Source organism: Bos indicus, chromosome 10 (genome assembly GCF_029378745.1).
Source record: "Bos indicus isolate NIAB-ARS_2022 breed Sahiwal x Tharparkar chromosome 10, NIAB-ARS_B.indTharparkar_mat_pri_1.0, whole genome shotgun sequence".
NCBI lineage: Eukaryota > Metazoa > Chordata > Mammalia > Artiodactyla > Bovidae > Bos > Bos indicus.
The window spans coordinates 76,762,021-76,779,983 of record NC_091769.1 but is presented as its reverse complement, the minus strand read 5'-3'; the positions used below and the strand labels follow the sequence as shown (position 1 = coordinate 76,779,983).

Here is a 17,963-nt window from a genome sequence, read left to right as displayed (position 1 = left end):
ACACAAGAAAGAATATCTAAAAGACTTCTCAGCTGAGTGGGGCATGGCATCCCTGTCTAGATGAGTTCTGGGTGAGAGGAGGCTGCTTTCATCAGTGTTTTGGGTGAGGAGATTGAGGTGTGGGTTGAGTCAGAGCTGCTCTGAAAGGTTTCAAGATGGGATCATGGGAGCTGGGCCCTGTTGCCGCTGCCTGCTCTTCTGCCAGCACAGTCCAGCAAAAGAGGAGGTGATGGCAGGATTGTGATGTTGAAACAGCAGGGGCAACAGCAAGAATGTCAGGACCAGCCCACACCCACAGCAGTCCTGTATGTGCCACGTCCCCAGCCTCTTCACCACCTTGCCCTCCAGATTGGCCGTCCAACAGTATGTCCTCAGCAGTAGCTGTTCTTAGCTCTTTAGGAGCCCTTCTTGGCATTTCTCCCTTCTCACCCATTTGTTCAGCATCTTCTAGCCTCATTTTATGTTCCTGGAGTTACCCTGGGTAGTTGGGATGAAAAGAATGAATAAGACTGTCCCTGGCTTCAAGCCACTTATTTTCTATTGGGAAAGACAGAAAAACAGATTATTCTCCTAGGTCATGGGAAGTGTTCTGATGACAGTGAGGGGAGCCTGGAAGACGTCCCCCCACCTACTGCCACTGCAGGGGACATGCGTGGAGATGGGGAGCTTTCTCAAAAGAAGTGAGGCTGAGATGAGTTCGAACGGATAAGAAATTACTATGAAAAAGAGAGCGTGTGTTTCAGGCTTATGTGTATACATGGGTGCGTGGTCAGCATGTCCAGCTATTTGTGACCCTATGGACGGTAGCCCTCCAGGCTCCTCCCTCCATGGGATTTCCCAGGCAAGAATACTGGAGTGGGTTGCTGTTCCCTTCTCTAGGGGACCTTCGCAACCTAGGGATTGAACCTCCGTCTCCTGAGTCTCCTGCAATGGCAGGCAGATCCTTTACCACTGAGCCACTGTTTCAGGCTTAGGGAAAAGTATATGCAACAAGATATATACATATATAGAGAGAGAGAGAGCGAGAGCGAGAGCGCGCGTGCTGAGGACCTGAATCGAGTTTGTTGTGACTGAAAAGTAGGATTGCCGAAGTAGGGAGGGTTGGATAGAATAGTGTTCAGGTAGAGGATAAATCACGAAGGGCTTTGACTATGACTTACTATGAGTTTTAAACTTCCTTCTGAGAGAGAGAGAAACTATTAAAGTATGGAAATGACATCATATTTATATTCCAAGAAGATCTTTCTGACCACAAGGTAGAAGATGGGTCGGGATGGTAGGCAAAGGAGCAAACGTGGGTACAGAGAACTCAGCAGGAAACCACTAGACTTGAGATGGCGGTGGTGAGAAGTGGGGGGGCGCGGTGGAGACAGAAGAATGGAGATTTGAGAGACACTGAGGGCCTTGGTTGATAAGATGCTGGGTCCTATCACCCCAGGTTTGAGTTTGGGCCACTGGGATATCGATGGACTGGGACCATGGCTATAAGGACTAATGGTGACAGATTCAACTGGGGATAATGTTGAGTATGAGTGGCCTGTGGTCCTTCAGGTGGATGTTCAGAAGTCAGTTGAAGGTGATAGACGGGAGTTGAGACAGACTGGGAAGCCATTTGCGTGAGATCATTTAGGTCACAGAGGTGCCAGAGATGGTCTAAGAAGAGTGTATAGACAGACGAAGAGTGGAGGGGCCCAGGATAGAGCTCTGGGGAACGTCACCATTCAAGGGACAGTAGGGGAGAAGAAGCCCACAGAGCAGACCAAGGGCAGAGGTTCAGACAGTTAAGAGAGAATGAGGAGCAAGTCCTGGAAGACAGAGGAGGTGATCTCAGGAGACTTGGGGACCACCAAAAGAGCCTAAGCCTCCTGAGGAGTCGAGATAAAGGCCTGAAAAGCATCTGTTGTTTAAAGGTACTAGGAAGGGAGGTGTCCATGAATAGCTTCAAGAACTGATGGGGGAAGCCAGCTTTCAGCGCAATAAGGAGTGAGTTAGGTATGGCATGAGGAGGTTCTCATGAATATATTATAGATAAATACACTGTATCTATTTTTACTTTAGAAGCAGAGGCTTCGTCATACTTCTCAGTTCATCGTCCTCATTTTCTAGTCAGGGTGCCTCTCCTGGTTGGTTGGTTGGTTTCCTTTCATCTCCATTTCCCTAACTCCATCTAGAGACAACTATTTTCACGTATTTAAGAGTTTTCCTTTTGTTTGAATGGCTTCCCTGGTGGCTCAGCTGGTAAAGAATCCACCAGGAATACAGGAGACCTGGGTTTGATGCTTGGGTCGGGAAGAGCCCCTGCAGAAGGGAATGGCTACCCACTCCAGTATTCTTGCCTAGAGAATTCCATGGACTGGTGGGCTACAGTCCATGGGCTTGCAAAGAGTCGGACACGACTGAACGACTAACAGTTTGAAATTATGTCAGTGGTGTGCTATAAATCTCATTCTGTTTATTTTATCCACTATTTTTTAGGATCCTCCATGTGTATATTCATTGCATTTTACTGTACATCCCCAAGTGATGGACACACAGTTCGTCTTCACCTCCCTGCCACACAGTCAATGCTGTGGTGAACTTCTCTTCATATCTACTCTTTCTTGACCTGTGTGACGATTTCTTCAGTCTGTATGCCCAGGAACAGGGTTGTAGATATGTAAACTGACTGAGAACTACAGAATGGCTGGGCCAGTCCACACTCCCACCAGCAAGCAGTGTGCAAGGTGCCTGCTCTGCATATCACCACCTTGTGTTATCCAGTTTGATAATGTTTGCTTCTGGTGTCTCCTTATTTTAATCAGCATTTCTTGTTAGCTAATGAACTCGAGTATCTCTTTTTAGGGTCTTAGCCTCTTGGATTTCCTCTCCTATAAATCACCTGTTCTTATTCTTGGCAACTTTGTCAAGAAATTTGACTTTGAAAGGGAGAAATGAAAGGATGACAAGGAGGAGTTTTATTTAAGATGAGAAAGACTTGAACGTGTTAAAATGAAGATGGAAGGAAGAAAAAACTAAAGACTCATCTTCCTCCCAGGATGGGAAGGATGGCTACAAGAAAAGATGATGAGGATCTGGCCTCACGAGGGATTAAAAATGAGACTGGGGGAGGGGGTAGAACTGAGGAGGAGGAGTCAGCACACAGATCAGCAGCAGCTTTCCCTGAGCCCACCTGACTGCCCCCTGCACTTGGTGGTCATAGAAGCAGTGTGTGATCCATGGAGCTGAATAGAAGGGGAAAGGTGACCTCCCACAGCCTCTAGGAAAATGCTACATTGTGATTCTAAATGTGTGAAAATAGTATTTGTTTTAAATTGCCAGAAAAGAGGAAAGATGCCTGAATTTCAGCATATGGGTTGCTGGGACAAATAAAGTTGTAGAAACACATGACACAAAGGTGGGAGTACAGGACATGTGGACCCTCTTCTTTGGAGCAGAGTTAGCATAAGAGAGCGTATGCGCTCAACACCAAATGGCATAGAACTCCGGGTTAGAGTGTACGTCAGAGAGTTGCTGAAAACTAGGGAACGGAGGCAAGTCATTGTGAGGAAGGCTGTGCAGGATGGATCAAAGAGGTTGAGTGCAATCAAATTTGGACCGTTACCCATCTCCTGGTGGGTAACAGTAAAGGCCTGGAGTGAAATGGAAGTTTTAGAACATAAAGGTTTGAGGAATAGGAGACACTTTTACAGAGGCTTAATGACTGGCTGTGATGATGAATCAATATTGTATAAGTGCTCAATGCACGCAAGTGGGCTGTGTGAATGCGCAGTGAATGGATCGGGAATAAGGTGGGATAATGGATCCAGAGTTTGAGTTTAGGTCTTGAGGAGGAGGAGAATATTCACTGAGCACCTCTATGTGCCGAGCACAGTGCTAGGGACTGCAATAGAATAATGGATGAGACAGGCTTGGTTGCTGCCTGCAAGGAACCTATATTCTAGGTGCTGCTGCTGCTGCTGCTAAGTCGCTTCAGTCATGTCTGACTCTGTGCGACCCCATAGATGGCAGCCCACCAGGCTCCCCGTCCCTGGGATTCTCCAGGCAAGAACACTGGAGTGGGTTGCCATTTCCTTTTCCAATGCATGAAAGTGAAAAGTGAAAGTGAAGTCGCTCAGTCGTGTCCGACTCCTAGCGACCCCATGGACTGCAGCCTACCAGGCCCCTCCATCCATGGGATTTTAGAGGCAAAAACAAAGGTAAACTGACAAATACATGAGTGGTTACAGTTATGGTAAGGGCTGTGAAGGGGTCAAGCACAGTGCCCAGACGGGATGACAAAGGACTTAAGTCTGTATGGCGTGCTTGGGGAGGACTCCCACATGGGAATATTCCCCAAGAGGAGGCCTGAGGAGAGAGGAAGAGCCAGACATGCACAATGCTCCAGAAAACGTCCCAAGCCGAGGACTTGGTGTGCACAAGAGCCAGAGCTGGGGGAGTGACGATTGAGAAGAGCTGAAAGGAGACTTGCAGGGTGCAGGAAGTGGTGGGGGACTGGGTTGGGGAGTGAGCTTGGAGCAGGAGGAAGAACCCAGACTGTGCTGGGCGCTAGGGCTATAGTAACATAACCTTAGTGTCATGATCACACCTAACATCATTGACTATAATTCCTGGTTATCATCCACAATTCAGATACCCCTGTTTGTCTAAAAATGTGTTTGGGTGTGTTTTGGTGTTGATTCAAGTTCCAAAGTGTGTGATCCATTCACTGTTGCATCTCCTGAGTCCCTTTTGATCCACAGCAGTCCCTACCCTCTGCCTCTTTTTCAGTCTATTTGCTTTAATGCCATTGACTTGTTGAAGAAGTGGAGCCAGTTGTCTGCAAAATGACCCACCTCCTGGTTCTGTCTCTTTGTTTCCTCATGTTGTCATTTAACTTGTCTCTTCAACGTATAATTCCTGTAAATGGAAAACTAGTTCTACAGACTTGATCAGATTGAGATTCAACTTTTTTGGTAAGAATGTCATAGGCCATGATACTCTTCATAATTGCCTCATATCTGGAGACACAGTATCTTATTGTCTTATTCTTAATGATACTAAAACTCATCGCTGAATTCAGGTGTTGGAAACTTGATCTTGTATAATTCTCCATCGACCTGTTATCTAATAGTTTCATTTTTCCTTATCTTTTCCAAATCAGTTGTTTTATGAGAAATATCTCAACTATTGTTGTTCAGTCACTAAGTCATGTCCAACTCTTTGCGACCCCATGGACTGCAACACACCAGGCTTCCCTGTCCTTCACTATCTCCCTGAGTTTCTCAAACTCAAGTCCATTGAGTTAGTGATGCCATCCAACCATCTCATCTTCTGCTGCCCCCTTCTCTTGGCCTCAGTCTTTTCCAGCATCAGGGTCTTTTCCAGTGAGTCAGCTCTTCGCAATTATTTCAACCTATTCTTTTAAAAATTTATATTATTGAAGTATAGTTGATTTCAGTTCAGTTCAGTTCAGTCGCTCGGTCGTGTCCGACTCTTTGCGACCCCACGAATTGCAGCACGCCAGGCCTCCCTGTCCATCACCAACTCCCGGAGTTCACTCAAACTCACGTCCATCGAGTCGGTGATGCCATCCAGCCATCTTATCCTCTGTCGTCCCCTTTTCCTCCTGTCCCCAATCCCTCTCAGCATCAGTCTTTTCAAATAAGTCAGCTCTTCGCATGAGGTGGCCAAAGTATTGGAGTTTCAGCTTTAGCATCATTCCTTCCAAAGAAATCCCAGGGCTGATCTCCTTTAGAATGGACTGGTTGGATCTCCTTGCAGTCCAAGGGACTCTCAAGAGTCTTACAATGTGTTAATTTCTGCTGTACAGCAAAGTGATCCTGTCTTACACATGTATACATTCTTTTTCATATTCTTTTCCATTGTAGTTTATCACAGGATATTGAATATAGTTCCCTGTGCTAAATCAGTAGGACCTTGTTGTTTATCCATTTTATATATAACAGTTTCCACTGATAATCCCAAACTCACAGTCCATCCCTCCCTCAGCCCCTTAGAAACCACAGTCTGTTCTTCATGTCTGTGAGTCTGTGTCTTTTTTGTAGATAAGTTCATTTGTATCATATTTTAGATTCCATGTGTAAGTGATAGCATATTGTGTTTGTCTTTCTCTTTCTGACTTATTTCACCTGGTATGATAATCTCTAGGTTTATCCATGTTGCTGTTAATACAAGTGGCATTATTTCATTCTTCTTGGTAGTTCAGTAGTATTCCATTGGATATATGTACCACATCGTCTTTATCCATTTAACTATCAATGGACATTTAGGTTATTTCCATGTCTTAGCTGTCGTGAACAGTGCTGCTGTGAACACAGGAGTGCCTGTGTCTTTTTGAATAGTTTTGTCAGGATATATGCCCAGGAGTGGGATTGCTGGATCATATAGCAACTCTATTTTTAGTTTTCTAAGAAACCTCCTTACTGTTTTCCAGTATGAAAATTTACATTCCCAACAGCAGGGTAAGAGGCCTCGCTTTTCTCCACAGCCTCTCTAACATTGACAATATGCAGACTGTTTAATGATGGCCATTCTGGCTGGTGTGAGGGGGTACCTCACTGTAGTTTGATTTGCATTTCTCTAATAATTAGCAAGGTTGAGCATCTTTTCATGTGCCTGTTTGCCATCTGAATGTCTTCTTTGGAGAAATGTCTATTTAGATCTTTTGCCCATTTTTTGATTGGGTGCTTGTTTTTATTGTTGAATTGTATGAGCTTTTTATGTATTTTGAAAATTAAGCCCTTGTTGGTTGCATCATTTGCAAATATTTTCTCCCAGTCTCTAGGCATTTTGATCTATTCTTGACTACTTCAAATATTGAGACCATAGTACCTCCCTGTGCAGTTTTCCTCAGAGAAGAGAGAGGTAACTAGAAAAGTCTTCATGGAAGAACAGAAACTGGGCATTCAGGTTTTTAATTTGATGACTAGAGAATTTGCTTATTTGTGGGGAGGAGGCCAGTGGCTATCTTGAAAGAAGTGAGTTGGGAGAGATAAGAAGTAGGACGGGTTATAATAGCTTTCTGTAAACGTAGATATTAAGCCCAAGAATCAGAATAGAAGATAATCTTTAAAAACCATTTAGGGACTTCCCTGGTGGCCCAGTGGTAAAGACTCTGCATTCCCAATGCAGAGGGCCCTAGTTCGATCCCTGGTGGTGGAACTAGATCCCACATGCCACAACTAAAGGTTTTTTTTTGTTGTTTTTTTTTTAATGTGTATTAAGATCACCTCTCCCCTTGCCTTTAATCATTCCCAGTAGACCTTTGCCTCTGTGTTGGATGTGAGGTGCTGATAGGTGGTGTTAAGATAGAGGGTTGATGGGCCAATCCCTGCATCAGAGCTGGGCAGCACCTGTTCCCCAATCAAATCCCTGTAAGAACTGTTGGGGCCAGGATCCCACCCCTCATCCCCCATCCAAGCAGCTGCAGCATGACTGAAGCCAGTTCTTAGTAGGAGATTTTTCCATGATGAAGACGGGCAAGTTGTGACATGTAGGCCTGAAGTCCCTGCCTGTTGATAGAAACTGGAGCAGAAGGGTCTGGGCAAAGCCTTACCAAACAGTAGTGAACCAGAATGGCCAGGATGTTGCAGATGGATGGATATCCTTGATGGTGGCCACCATGGAGAGAAATTTTGAGACTTTAAGAACCCCCAAACCATACCCTGCTAACGATGAACTGGTAGCCAGGCTGGGTTGGGATGGGATCTGTGGAATGTGGGAAAGCAGAGCAAGCTCTAAGGAGAGGCAGCGGCTTGGCCCAGGCACAGATGGTGATGTCCAGATGCAGAAATGGTCACCCACATGTGGTACGCTTGTCTGGGCCTCACTGTCACCCCATGGTCCCAAAACTCCCCTGCTCTGCTGTGCTGGGAGCCGTGGGCTCAGCCTCAGCCATACTGAGACTGAGCCGTAATTTCTAGGTGGAGACGTCTGCTAGACAGATGGAGGTGCCAGACTGGAGCTGGGGGATGGGGAGGCGGGTAGGGGTGGAGATAGATTTAGAGTACTCTGCACTGGGTGTCTCACCAGTTCTCCTGCTGTTTTAGTGAGTGTTTATGTATTTATTCTTTAAGGTATCTGTGAATATGCAGTGAGATTACGATCAAAGGGAATAGAGGAATGTTCTGTTTTGGTAAAAAGCATTGGCAGGAAGGTTCCAGGGAAACTTTAGGATTTAATCTTCTGACCTGGGTTGGCATGGTACCAAAACACAGTAAAAGCAGGCTAGAGGTAGCATAAAGGAGCAGGACAAAATAGGAAGCAAGTAAGGGGTCAAATCTTATAGCTAAAGACAAAGAGAGAGAGAATCTAAGATCTCTGCTTTTGGAAGACTGTATTTAAGCTATTGCAATAGCCTGTACCCATGACCCTGCTAAGGAAACACAGCATCAGCCTGTATTTCTTCCATTTCTCATTCCTGGGCTTTGTTACTGCTCACATCTGTGTGGTCCAGGGAAGAAGAGATGGGGTACAGAGAGGAAGAAAAAAGCATCCGTCCTCTTCTGCTCAGATACCATGACAGCCACTTCCTGGGTTCCTACCCACCCCGGGATTAACAGGACATAGCACATGGGGTTGAAATTCCAAGGCCTAACACCTGATCTCAAAAAGCAGATGGTCCCTAGGCACACCAGAAAAGGGTGGAGCTGTGGGTTGCATCAGTGATATTGTGAAATCCATTTCCCAGGCAGGCGCTCGTTATGCAAGCGAGTGTGCTGTGTAATTGCATGAGCTTTTCAGTACAGAGCTGTGGGCAAGTTTTCTAGTGACCCAACCCATCCCACTCAAAGTGTATCCTGGAGTCATGGGGTGACAGAAGCCTACCAGGTGAAGCTGAGCCTCAGACTGTGGTTTTGGAGACAGACTTGCTCAGCTACTTGTCAGGCCGGTAGATGGACAGGGAAAGAGGGTTCTCCTGGACACATACCAGAGAAGACCCTGATGAGGCCCTGGTGGTGGGTCATGAGAAGGACTTCTAGGGGGCTTCAGAGTAAACTAGGGAGTAGATGGACATGGAACTACTTCTTTTTTTTTTTTTCCTGGATTTGCTGGCAGGGAAGTGAGGTGCAGTTTGGGGCCTCTTTTTAGCCATTTAATTGCTGTCTGCCATACTTAGGGCTCAGATGGTAAAGAATCTGCCTGAAGTGTGGGAGACCCAGGTTCAGTCCCTGAGTCAGGAAGATCCCCTGGAGAAGGGAATGACTATCCGCTCCATTATTCTTGTCTGGAGAATTCCATGGACAGAGAAGCCTGGTGAGCCACAGTCCATGGGGTCACAAACAGCTGGACACAACTGAGTAACTAACATATTCATGGAGGGCCAGTCTGGCTGCAGAAATTACCTATATCCTTAAAAACATGACTAAATCGCCTCAGCTCCAACTTCCTCTCCAGTACCAACTTAAATGTCGTTTTCATGGCTCCACATTTGGTTAGGTGTTCCCACCATGTGACCCCAGCATATGCTATTCTTTTCCATCATGGTGGTTTCTTTATTGCCAGGCCTTGCAAGGAACATTGTAGCGGTTATGGGTGACCCTGGGTTCAATCTGTTTTTAGGCGAGTTTTGCTTTGTTTTCCTGGAATCACCATCTGTAGCTTTCCTTTTTTCTTATTTTCTTCTCCTGCCTCTCACACCCGATTCTCCCCTTGCCACTGAGCACACCAGCCCACCCCTACCTCCTTGGCCCTGGTGGGATGCCATCTGGGCAGGCCACTGGGGTGGGCAAGGCTGGGGAGCCAGAGGAAGAGGGCCTTTCTTTAGTTTCCGAGTCTCTTTGGAGACCTGACCCTCCTAAAGAAAAAAGAAAAAACACCTTGAGTTGTGTATTTAGACACGCACATGTGTTTTTTTACATTCCCGGCAGAGCCGCTGCCTGGCTGCTACCTCCTCTGAGCTCCGGTCGCAGGAGGCAGGGCGGGTTTAAGCAGAATGAATGGCTGTCGAGTGGCTGCTCCTCTGCACCCAGGGCCATCAATCTTGTCATGAATGCCCAGCCTGCTGGTCTGCCCGCTAAGGCTCATCTTTCTGGGGCAGACTTATTTACGGAGCCGCGGCAAAGGTAATCTCACTCCCCAGGCCCCATGGCCGGCCTGGGCCTCGCTCAGCTCAGCCACTCTTAAAAATAGCCAGAGATGAGAAAGAGAGCCAGGGTCCGGTTACCTCCTGCGCGCAGGATCTGATCTCATCTCCCCGCGTGCGTCTGGCAGCTCAGCCCAGCTCAGACGATCAGCCTCTTGGTCCCGCCCCGCTCACAGCTCCGAGCTGCTGGTGATGTCCCGTAAGGGGTCCCTCCTAGCCACCCCTGCCAGGCCAGCTGAGTGGGACATCTCAGCCCTGGAAGCAGCACACTTGACCGTGGAAGATGCCAGGTTTCAGAAGGGACGAGGGTGTTCTGGGTCCCAGGTCTGGAATCACAGGGCGGACCTGGTGGGGTGATGGCTGACTCCCCCATCTTTACCCTCCCCTCCCCCAGCAGCAAACACCTTGGCAAGCTCTGGAAGCTGAGGCATGCCCTCTGGCCCCCTGGGCCATGTTCTTTCCTCACCTGCATCTCTAAAATCCACCTGCCTGCTTGAAGGGGGTACAGCGGCCCCTTCCCAGCCTGGCCTCCTTCCCAGCCAACAGCCGTCATTCCCTAGATGACCTTGGGGAGGCCTCCTCCTAGCAGGCCCTGGTTTCCTCCCTTGCGCAATTAGGGTGGATAACTCTGGCTCCAGTCTTACCTCGAGGGGATGTGGTGGGATTGATTAGTCAGGTGAGGGAAAAAGAGCCTGAAGGGATTCTGTCTGAAAAACTAGGGCCTTGGTGCTGCAGTGATGCTTGGGCTCGTTCAGTTCAGTTCAGTTCAGTCGCTCAGTCGTGTCTGACTCTTTTCGACCCCATGAATCGCAGCACACCAGCTTGCTTCATTTCTTCCTCAGGCACGCGTCTGCTTGGGTGGCTGAGCGTGTGTGTGTTGGATGACTGTGTGTGTGCACGCACGCTCCTGGAGGGAGTGGCTTACCTCACAGCTCACTAGTTGTCAACACTTGTCATCTGTCTGCCTCACAGCCTCCCCACCCCCGCCCCCTTTTGTCCTCTTGGATAGGAAGGCTCTGGGCTCCCTGTTCTCTTTTACAGACTTGATCTTGGAGTCTCTTAAGCTCCCTGGGGGGGATGACTGAAGGACAGGTACAGTTTAGGCAGTTAAGACTGAAGGGAAGCCCATCTTGCTTCAAAAGCCCAGGACATCAGGTCCCAGCCTGGCTGCTCTAGCCTCCCTCTCCCTGACCTTTTCTCCCTGACCTTGCCCTCATCCTCCAGCTACATCATAAGATTGCTAAATTTTGCCATACCCTTTCTCACCATCAGAACTTTGCACCTGCTCTTCATTCCTTTTTTCTGGACTCGTTCCTTTCCATCTTCCCTTTACAGGATGCCTCCAAGCTCCCTCTAGGAATCCGCTTAAACTCTCTTTCCCCTGACACCCAGCGTCCAGCATGTGTCCCTCACGCTACCCTTCTTTCCCAGTTGTGGCACAGCATCACACCGTATTGTATGTGCTTCTTTAATCATCCCGCTTGCTGCCGGGATATAAGCTCCATGAGGACAGGGCCCTTCTGTCTCATTCATAAGGTGCTATGCCTGGCATAGTACCCGCCACCTCGTAGGGAATTGGCGCATATGTGAATTAATCATGAATGAAAGCATAAACGTGATACATGACAGGCGAGTAAGGACCCAGTGCTCCTGCCGCCTGTGTTCACAGCACGGATGAACACACACAGCTCTGTTGTCTGTGGGATCCCCTCGCCACCCCACCCCACCATCATGCTGATGGCCTCAAAGGGACAACAGGCTGGTCTGGCTCCACGGTCTGTCCTGAGATGCAACCAGAGAGCTTGTCGAAGCACCTGGGCACACTTCAGAGAAGGCAAAAGCAAGAGCCAGCTTTCTGACTGCTGGCTGCAGGCCAAGAACTCAGAGGGCTCTCGGGAGCCTCTGGGAGGAGTTAACGTTCCCCAGTGCAGCTTCCGGGCTGGCGCACCAGTGGCATCTCAAAGCTCATGCTTGCCTCTCTCCCCACTGATTCACGTTTGAGTCAGACTCCACCAGCTCCCAGCTTCTCCCTCTCCTGCCCTGTCCCCACCCCCCCTCCAGGTTGGGTCCCCAGGTCATAGGGTAGCGCTGCTCTGCCCAGTTCGTCCCTGCCAGCCTCTGGCTCCCAGGAGAGCCACCCGCCTCTGTGGCCGTAGCAGCGGGTTTGGAGGAAGCAGGCTTGCTGCGTCCGACATCTCCACCTGCTGGCCGTCCTGACCCTTGCTGCCTGCAACCTTCTGTCCCCGCTGGCACTGTCCCTGTTACTGCTCTGCAATATTTTCTACTGGGTGACCCAGTGACCCCTGGTCAGCTGTGGCCGGGCACAGGGCACCATGTGCTGCTCCCAAAGGATCTGCTTCTATTGGCCGCTCCAAATAAGTTTCCCCTGAGACAAAGTCCGAGGGGCTGGGCGCTAACCCTCTGACTGTGTTACTGTCCCCCCACCAGGGACCCTTCCATGAAGACTGAGGCAGGCGTAGCTGCGGACAGCCTGCTGACATGACATCAGCCACGGAGTTTGAAAACGTGGGCAACCAGCCACCGTACAGCCGGATCAATGCCCGCTGGGACGGCCCGGATGATGAGCTGGATAATGACAACAGCTCAGCCAGGCTCTTTGAGAGGTCCCGGATCAAGGCCTTGGCAGGTACTCTTTGGGGCCATGGGGGTTAGGACAGCCTCTCTCCTAATCCCAAGGTTCACTGCCCTTCCGCCTGTGATGAATCCCCTGGGTGTGTTTGGCGTGAGCCCTGGCAGGGAGGCGATGGAGACGTGGCCACGTGGCTCAGAGGTCAGGGCCCCTTGGGACTGAGCACAGGGTAGGCAGCCTCTCGTCCCACGTGCCCTCAACTTTCTTCCAGGCGGGAAGTGGTGCCAGGTGGGCCCTGTCCTCTGCCTCTGCCCTGAATGACCTGTGGCTACAGTCAGAAGTAGAAGAGGTCTGGGCGAAAGAGCCTGTGAGGGGTGGGTCAGCCGGGCAGAGGGGCGTGGGCCTCATTCTCTACCTCGATCTCCTGCCTGGTCCTGGATAGGGGAATTCTCATCATCTCCTCTGTGGCCCCAAAAGGAAAAAGGGTGATTTGATAGGAAATGGAGAACAGATAAGATCTTCCCCACACTGCCTCAGAGAGGAGGATTTTCTGGACTAAACCTCTTATACTTAAACTGGAATTAGATTTTTACTTAGCAGGTTCATAATAGATGTGTGTGTGTATGTGAGAGAGAGAGAGAGAGAGGGAGGGATGGAGAGGGAGAGAGAGATCTTCAAATCTCTAGTAGAAATGGCTTCTCTTTCCCCTGCTGGCTGAGAGCTGATTCTTGAGATTTTTTTTTCCCCCACCAATCACTATGACCATTGCCTCTCTGGAGCCTGTCCCAGGGTAGCTGTGTTCTGACCCTAAGTCCTCAACCAATAAAGAAAGCTTAGGTCCTGTGGTGATGGGTGTGTGTGGCTTTATCCCAGGAAAGGGGTGGATTTCTTCACCTGCTCCATCAGTGACTGGCCCAGATCAGAGTTGTTTACCCGTCGTTGGTTGTTCCATCTTCCGCCTGGTACGAAGGGCACAGCCTTTCCCGTAAGCACTCTCTGGGGTGATTCTCCCTCTGCCAGTGCCCATGGCCCTCTCTAAGGTTCCTGGTGGTTCTCTTCCACCTTCTCTCCCCGCATTCAGCTCCCTGGTGCCCAGTTCTCCAGCATCTTGAGGCATGAGCAGGGCCTCTCTGAGACCATGACGACCCCTCATCGCAGGAGTGTCCGGGCCTCCCATCCCTGTAAAAGGGATGGTATGTCTCACTCCTTGTGGTGGGGGGGGAATCTTTTCAGGTCTCAGCCATCACCCATTTGGTCTTTGCTCTTTGCAGGAAACTCCCTTTCTTCTTCCCTCATTTCCTCCTCGCCACCCCTGACCCCACAAAATCCTTCCTTGGTTTTCCCTGGGAATGTATAAGAGCACCAGTCCCTTGCTTTTGCTTATGTAATTTTAACCTCTTTAAATAACCAGGCTTGAAGCCCTTGCCTTTGCCAGTCTGGTTTGACTTTCTTTGTGTCTTGTGCTGGCCAGGTCTGGCTGCAGTGACCCTGAGATACACCTAGGGGGAGAGGGTACCATACTCCATAAAGTTTGTCAAAGGGCAGCTTGAGGGGTGAGGCTGTCTTTTGTGTTTTACAGATAGCCTGTTTTTGAAGAAACCAGGGTAAATTCCATTTTAACAATTATCAGTCATATGCCTACTATATGCAAAGCCGAACCTCTACCCAGACATGAATGTGGATAAGGGGGAGCACAGAACTGGACTCAACATAGTATCTGTCTCTGAGGAGTTTATGATCTATTAGGGAAATAAATGATGTTCATAATTAATTAGCAAGAATAGAATTAGAGAAGAACTATGGGAAAGACACATAATTAAATAGCAATGAGAGAACAAAGCGGGAGACACAGGGAGAATCGGGGACTTGTTTGTGGAAGAGGTGGTCCTTGGGCTGGGGACTGAAGGGTGTGTGTGTGGCTCACAGGACAATGGTCTTAGAGTTGGCTGATATGCATGGCAGCCTGGTCTGATTGATGCGCAGCCTGGGAAACTGGTGGAAGTAAGTTGAGCCGGTTGATCGGGAAAGGGCGTCCTTCAGCCTGTGTATTCCTCACTACAAGTGTGCATCTCCTCTATCATAGCATCTGAAAGCCCCCCAGGAGGAGCAGAACCACAGAGTATAGAGTTACATGCCTGGATCTTAGCCATTTAGAACATCTGGCTAGCAAGTAAACATGCAAGTTTGGGGTCTATTCAGGGTTTTTTTTGTTTTTGTTTTTTTTAACAAATAAAACCCTAACCAGTTAACTGACTTTCCTCTCCTGAGTGTCCACTCTGAGTGATCTGTGGGAGAAGCTAAAGCTTTGAGAAGGTCCAAGGTAGAGTGGCCGAATTGACCATTCTGGTGGGTGGGCGGAGCAGAAGCAAGGAGCAATAGCCTCCCACACCCAGATCCCCACTAGTTTTAACTTCTTGATGTTTTTCTCTTCAGTGCCATCTTTGGGGCTCCCCTCGCAGTCTAGGCAGCTGTCAGCCTCTCCAAAGAGGCTGAGGGAGCTGAAGCTACCTTTGGTCTGCGCCATTTCTGCACTCTCCACGGCCACTCCCCCACTCCTAGGTGTATTACTGCAAGGAAGGCATGCAGCCCTGTTTTTCTTTTAAGATGGTGGTGATCTGCTTCATAGGTACATGTGGCAGGACTGGAGAGGTTGGCCTGGCCTTTTCCACCTGAAATTGAAGGTCCTGGAGTGAGGAGGAAAATGTCACAAGACCCAGATTCAGGTCCTGGTTCCACCATTGAGGCTACCACCTTGTAGGACAGTTCAGTCAGTCTCCTGTTTTACAAAATGAAGACCGTAGTGTTTTGCCAAGGTTGTTGTGAAGATCAAGTAAGATAAGGTTTATGAAAGTTTTGTATTAATTAAATCCTTTGATGAATGTTAGTATTTACAGGAAGTCTATTTGGGAACAGTATTTTTTTTCCAGCTCAGCGGCTTGTGGGATCTTAGTTTCCCGACCAAGGATTGAACCCAGGCCCTCGACGGTGAAAGTGCAGAGTCCTAACCACCAGGCTGCCAGGGAACTCCCAGGAATAGTAATAGTATCTTTCTGTCCCTTGTCTTCTCCCAACTTCAAATATATGAGATCATCAGTCCAGACAATGTCCCAGTTACCTTGGCCATTCCGGGGCCATTTTCTTCCCTCCTAACCACCACCCTGCTTTGTCTTAGAAGGGTTGGGTCTGAAAAGGAGCCAGGAACCAGTAAAATTAGGCTAATGCTTGTGCCTGGAGCTCTTGGCTTGGTCTCCAGGGACCCAGGGGCCATGGAGACGAAGCCCCCTGCTGTGCAGCGCCTTCTTCCTAGGCATCCAGTCTGGATCCCAGGTGTGTCTCTGCCATTAGCTGGGTGATGGAAGACCCGAGAAACCAACAATGACGGGACCTTGTTAGATGCCCTTCTTAGTGTGGCAGTGCCTCCTGATCCCTCTCTACTTAGTGACCCGTGGTTAGAAGACTTGCATTTGGTTAAGTGGACTCTGTCTATTCTGCCTCCTAAGTCATCTTCCTCTGAGCTCCAGAGGAGACAGTCTCTTTCCTGCCTTTCAAATCATTCCCAGCTCTTCTCCTGGAGTCAAAATAAACAAGCCATCTGGTTATTCTGCCTGGAAACCTCCACCTTGGTATACAGATACCTGACTTCTGTCCAGAATGAATTACTCTGCATTTGAAACTGGATCAGCCTGACTAAAGCAAAGGGGGAGATGGGTAAGAAGATGCTGCAGGAGGCTGCTGGATGGGGATGGATTTGACCTTGGCGATGCAAGGGGAGGATTGTGAGCCTGGTAGGTCCCCGGGCAAATGCTGCTCTCAGTGTTGGCCTCTAAAGCTGGCAGCGCTTCTTGAGGTTCGGTGGCAGGTGAGTCCTGAGGCTTCTTCCCGAACAGGAGGCCGTCCTCTGCTTTGATGCCTGCCTCTGGCACCTGCCTACTTGTGGGACTTGCCTTGAAAGACTGGAGGAAGGAAGGCAGCTGGAGAGCCCTAGTTCCCATCCCTCCAAGAGGTTCCAGCCTTTGTGTCTTCCCCTTTGTGTCTCACCTCATCTCCTGTCCTTCATCCTGGGCGCCATCGAGTAAGCACTTGCCGGTCTGGATGAGGGACTGCAGGCTGTGGGGAATTTCTGGCCCGAACGCCCGCCCTCTGTGCCCCTTCTCCTCATCCCAGAGGAGGCCTCTGTGCTGCACACAGCCTTGCACTCGATTGTGTACCCCCGAGATTTGGGTGAGGGCTCTGCCTTGGGGCAGATGTGACCCAGCTAGGGGGGTAGGACTGGAGGAAAGCAACAGAAAGGTGCCCCGAGAAGAGAAACCCTGTGCCTTATCCTCGCCACATCCCCTGCCTGTCTTGCGCACACACACTGCTCAGCTTCCCCGCCTCTCAAGTGCCGCCTGCTGTGTAACTTCCAGCTTCTCGGTGTAGAGACATCTGGACGGCGGTGATGCAGAGAGCAGACTGGGGCCTCCTGAGGAGGCTGTGGGGAGGGGAGAAGCGACGTGACCTTCCTCCCCTTCTTTGGCCCATTGAACACTTACTAAGGGACAGACTACACAGAGCCTCCCTTTTAAGACCAAGCTCACGAAACTGTGTAGCCCACTCTGCTTTTGCCTCTAAATCGGAATGCAGGTGATGTTTCGAACTAGAGACGGGCCTCCTTCCCGTGTTCTCTCTTTGTTGCCTTCTTGCTAGAAATGAGGTGAGGCCGATGGTGAGGTTGGTCAGGGATGATTCAGAAAACGCCACGGCGCACTGCAGGCTGTGTCCCTGTGCTCTGAAGCATACAGTTGCTCCGCTGGGAACCTGGAACGTCTTTCAGACCCACTGAACCCAGGCCCCCAGGTTAAGGTCTGTGGCCAGCAGGTTTTCCATCGGAGCCTTAGGGGAGTGGTCCTCGGACACAGCAGGCAGTGCTGCTCCCCACCCGCTGGCCTTGACACCCCAGACACTCCCCGGAGACGGTGCTGTGGATTCCTGCCTGATCTTGGTGGCAAAAAGTGATGCTTGGCCTCCCCCCACCTTCCCCTTTCCCCACCTGCCCCAGGATGATGCTGAGCCCAGGTGCCCCAGTTGCCTGAGAAGGGCTTTGTGTCCAGAGGGTGAATGATTTCTTTCAGAAAGCAGGGTTTCACCACGGTTGTGCCAGGAGGGTTCAGCAACTTCTTGGCAGCCTGGTAAGATGACAATTTCAAAAGCAGCTGCTGGAGACCAAAAGGCATGAATCAGGTGTGCACAGCCCAAGTGTCTCTCTTAAGCTACCTGTGAGAACAAAGATGGTGTCATTAGTGAGAGCTT

At 49.5% G+C, this 17,963-nt stretch overlaps 1 protein-coding gene across 1 annotated transcript in view; it reads left to right on the top strand.

Moving 5' to 3' along the window:
- SPTB (spectrin beta, erythrocytic) overlaps window positions 1-17,963 on the top strand; it is a 130,893-nt gene that overhangs the window by 44,659 nt on the left and 68,271 nt on the right. Inside the window, exon 2 of the mRNA XM_070797705.1 lies at window positions 12,533-12,731. Coding sequence (XP_070653806.1) covers window positions 12,584-12,731 — 148 coding nt within the window. The 5' untranslated portion in view covers window positions 12,533-12,583. The remainder of the gene's footprint in view (window positions 1-12,532; window positions 12,732-17,963) is intronic.